This window comes from Amphiura filiformis, chromosome 6 (assembly GCF_039555335.1).
Source record: "Amphiura filiformis chromosome 6, Afil_fr2py, whole genome shotgun sequence".
Taxonomy (NCBI): domain Eukaryota; kingdom Metazoa; phylum Echinodermata; class Ophiuroidea; order Amphilepidida; family Amphiuridae; genus Amphiura; species Amphiura filiformis.
The window spans coordinates 55833032-55837622 of NC_092633.1; the positions used below are offsets into that span (position 1 = coordinate 55833032).

At 37.8% G+C, this 4591-nt stretch overlaps 1 protein-coding gene across 1 annotated transcript; it reads left to right on the forward strand.

Moving 5' to 3' along the window:
* The first annotated feature begins 581 nt into the window (after nt 1–581).
* Nucleotides 582–2733, forward strand: LOC140154098 (small ribosomal subunit protein eS26-like). The gene is given in 5 exon segments (XM_072176707.1): nt 582–590; nt 924–967; nt 969–1099; nt 1533–1666; nt 2562–2733. Coding segments are annotated over 5 exon segments (360 nt in total). The 3' UTR covers nt 2604–2733.
* Nucleotides 2734–4591: the final 1858 nt, after the last annotated feature.

Genomic DNA, 4591 nt, shown 5'->3' on the forward strand with positions numbered 1-4591 from the left:
CAATTATCATTTGGGAATCCTAGGTGCGGTTCATCACACACATTTTCAATAATGGAGATTTGGTTGTCAATTGATATCATTTCTCATAAATACCTGCGCAGTCAGATTTCCAAAATTGCAAAGGGTTTAAAAATGTTGACCTTTCGTATTGAAGGTACACATTTTTTTACCAAAAAGACCTGCAAATGTTTGGTCTTTTGGGGGGAAAATGTGGAAAATGGAATACCACCTTTCAAATGTATTTTAACCAAGGTATAGCGCGATGACCAGGAGACAATACATTATAATGATCGGGCCACATAAAAATACAAATTTGTTTCATGTCACAACCTTTTTGGAAAAGTATGGGGGTGAGGGAGGTTGTATTTTTGCTCTTGTGTTTGAAAGCTTATCACGTCTCGCTGCCGTCCGAATTTTCATTCATTGACTGGTGACCCGGAAGTGTTGCAAAATGGAAGTGGTTAAATGTGAAAGGTCAATAACTTGTTTACTGATTGGTCCATTGGTTATGAATATTAATTAAGCTTTATTAGGAGAATTAGGAGTGATCAGTCAACGTAATTTTCGCGATTTTTATGATGATGAAGTTGGTAAGCTTATAATCACTCATTTTTGGGCTGAATCAACTTCCGACTGGACGCAACAGGTTGATGAAATTTGTTGAACATTGCATCCAGCAATACAAAAATGCGTCTGGACGCAAGAATTCGCGTCCAGCGGGAGCCTTGAGTGCCGCCATGGTATAGTATTCGTGTGTCGTTAATCCCTCCTTTCTACAGGAGCACCATCGGGAAATTTAAACATGATTTTTAAGTTTTTTTCACTGACAATTCACCTTCAATAAACACCCCCTTTTGGAAAAACGGCCTAATAATATGATGAGAGAAATATATAATTGATCATTCTTTTTTTCTCTTTGCCAGACTCAAAAAAGGCGTAACAACGGACGTAACAAGAAGGGCGTGGCCATGTCCGCCAGTGCGCTGCACCAACTGTGCACGCTGTGTGCCCAAGGACAAAGCTATCAAGAAGTTTGTTATTCGTAACATAGTGGAAGCCGCTGCTGTCAGAGATATTCAAGATGCTAGTGTGTATGAAGGTAAGGTGTTTTGCTGTTTGTATCTGTGTAGTAGATTAGCATTGCTCCTCCAACAACTGTTTTGAAAACAATCCCAATTTGGTTGTCCTTGGCCAATAGACCCTGTGCAATAACCACAATGTCACTGGCCATGATGGATTCCAATTATCATTACATGATCATGTGATTGAAACAGAATGATGATTCAGTTATTTGCTCCCTTACTTTGTTCCTAAAATTATTGTGATGAATTGTAAACACATGTTAAGAAGTTATTGGTTACCGTTTCAAATCGAGAATGGACCTCATCTGAATTCTTTACCCCCCACCGCTGCATATGCTTCATAATTTGTCAAAATATTTTTGTAAATTGTAATCTAAATGTACATGTAATTCTAAAATACCCACAATTGCATGATATGTATTACAGCATCATCACATTTTTATTTTACAGTATATGCTCTACCCAAACTATATGCCAAGTTACACTACTGTGTGAGCTGTGCTATTCACTCCAAAGTTGTCCGTAACCGTTCCAAAGAGGCACGTAGAGACAGAACCCCACCACCAAGATTCAGGCCTGGCATGGTAAGACTAAAGGATTGAGTAGTAATATTAGTACCGTATTCATTCCAATAAGCGCCCAGGTCATTTTGGGAGGGCGCTTATTTTTACCTCATTTACCCAAGTTTTTTCATAAGGGGGCGTTTATTAGAGACAAATGTATGTATGTTATAAAAGGGTCCCGAGACGTTCTAGTAACTTTCTGATGCAGAAAATGTATTGCAAGTTATTACAGCTATTTCACTGTATCGACATCTATCTGTCACTTCAACGTTAATGGTGTCCTTAAGCAAATTGAAAATACACTGGGTGGGCCCTTATTGGGGTATGGGCGCTTATTGGAACGAATATGGTAATTTAAATTAAAGGAAAAGTTTGTAAATGTAAATAAATGATTTGATTCTTGACTTACAATGCCTGTTGTATCATATACCATTAATGTGACTTTTCTGAAGGAATGAAATGTTTATCTATTTTCCAATTCTAATAGCCAATCAGGATTCAGGACTGCTCTTCTTTATTGACAGTTACAAATGTATCCTGCATAGTAAAGTGAAAGAATTGTGCTTAGAGAGATCAAATCACTTTATTATCAAAATACATATAAAACCATTGAACAATAAAGGAATACAATAAGCCCAGGACAGATCGTATATATTAGGATTTGAGTTTGATTTAAATACGCTTATTTTGAGTTACAATAGGTTCACATAAAAATGAAACGCTTTGGAAATTTGCAAATCTTTATGAGCCCTTTCAAGCAAGACTGCTTTTGCAGCCCATGTGCTTTTATCATTACCGGTATGCCTTTTACTTGTTGCGGCTAAAAATATGAGAATCTTTTTAGAACACAAATCGATATCTAGGTCTTCTGAGAAATTAACATGTGCTTTTCTTTTTGTTTCTTCTCTTTTTGCAGGCTGGACGGGGTCCCAACCAACCCGGAGGAGGTAGAACATAAAAGTGTTGCATTCTATTATGAACTGTAAATGACACAAATTTCAGATAATGAGGGATATAATTAAATACGTATTATTATGTCTCATTTCTGTGAATAAAAGACCACATAATTTCCTAATGTGACAAACAAACCTGGATTGTATGAGCGTGCTATGTGTTTTTTGTGTAATTTATTTTTAGTGCAAATGTGCAATCAGTGTGGCATTTAATGCAGCATATTTAATAAATGCATGTATATCAGTTTCAGACTGGCAACCCATCGCATCTAATTGTTTTCTTTTATAGGCAACTGGAACTGCAGTTGAGGGTGTGATGAGTAGGTCAACAATGTTATCCTTTTCGCCGTATTCAGATGTCAGCTTCTCTGTCAATAACTTTCCGAGTCCTCCCAATAAAAAAAGGCAACATAGTCGGTGACAACTAACTTGCGGTCTGTGGTAGACTATTTTCGTTTGGCATGTATGTATTAGCTACTTGCGGTTCCGCCATTATGCACTATGTGCGGGCCGAGCCTCGAACTGGCAGCATACATGAAAGGAAGAATTATGTATCCTTACACAGAACGTTATGACTAGTTGAATTCCCATTCATGTATGCTGCCAGTTCGAGGCTCTCCCCGCACATAGTGCATAATGGCGGAACCGTGCAAGTAGCGAATGGATTAAGTTAGGGCTGAATGAGCCTAAATTGAAGGCAAAAACTGCCCTTTTCAAAAGTCACAAAGTAGGCCTATGCTTGTCACAAAAGTTGATTCATGGCTTGTTACTAATGGAAAACCCCATGTGTTTGAGTGCAGTTTAAAATCCTCACCAAGTGAACATTTACTGTAATGTGTATCGATTCTTGATCATTCAGCCATGCAAATCCCCTTGGTGCAGAGTTCAGCACAGTGAGTTGTAAGATGGTCAGTTCCATTCCTTGTCCCAATCGCCTTGCAGTTAACAAGCATAGGCCTACTTTGTGACTTTTGGAAAGGGCACTTTTTGTCTTCAATTTAGGCTCATTCAGCCCTGAAGTCATGGAAATCTCTCATTTTCACACAGCACTTAGTAAACAGTCATATAATTATTTCAAAGTTAGTTTTGTTGGTACAAAACGAAACCTTACGATGTTATGACGAAATGTTCAGAGGGGGACTTATTTCTTTTGAGGTGTTTATATGAGAACCGGTCATCGTTCGCCCCAAAGAACTCCAAAAAAAATGGAGAAACTTGAAACTAAGCCAAAGACACATGCCAGCCTGAAATCATCTGTCAGACATCCGATATCACAGACCATGTTGCCTCTACCAATCATTCTATCAATAGTGAGGACTCGCAGAGTTATCGTCAGAAAAAACTTACATGACCACTAGATGGCTGAAAGAAGCCATCTGGATATGCCGAATATGAAGAGACTAAAAAAAAAGGGGCAAGGGGCCAAATACTCAATATCTTTGAGCAACTCATCACGCCCTCAACAGCGGTTCCTGTTGCCTATAAAAGGAAACATTTGGGTTGCCAGTCTGAAGAAACCACTAGTGTAGTGGTCAAACGTCACATGTGAAAAGCCTACTGTTTTTTCACTGAAATTGCGGTTTTAACGTTCCATATGAACATTTTCAAAGATACATGCCAGCCTAAAATCATGTTGAATGAATATTCATGTCAAATATTTTGAGTCTGTAATGCCCTTGGCATTTCGTGATCTAAAGTATCGTCCCCCACTTTTCGCAAGTTACGTTAAATCAGAATTTCCTGAAATTTTTGGGAATATGCTAAAATTCAGATTTGAATTTCATTACATGGCTTTAACTTTATTTTGCTGATAAAACCCCATAACTGGACTTACGATTCCAGAAATATGGCCATTTTAGTGTTGCTCAGAACAATAAAATACACAGCTGAAACTTATTATTGGTTATACACTAAGCCAAAAAAGAAACTTATAATTTTTCACAAGGTCACATCTTAAAACCCTGTCTATCAAAATTAACCAAAATTACACACA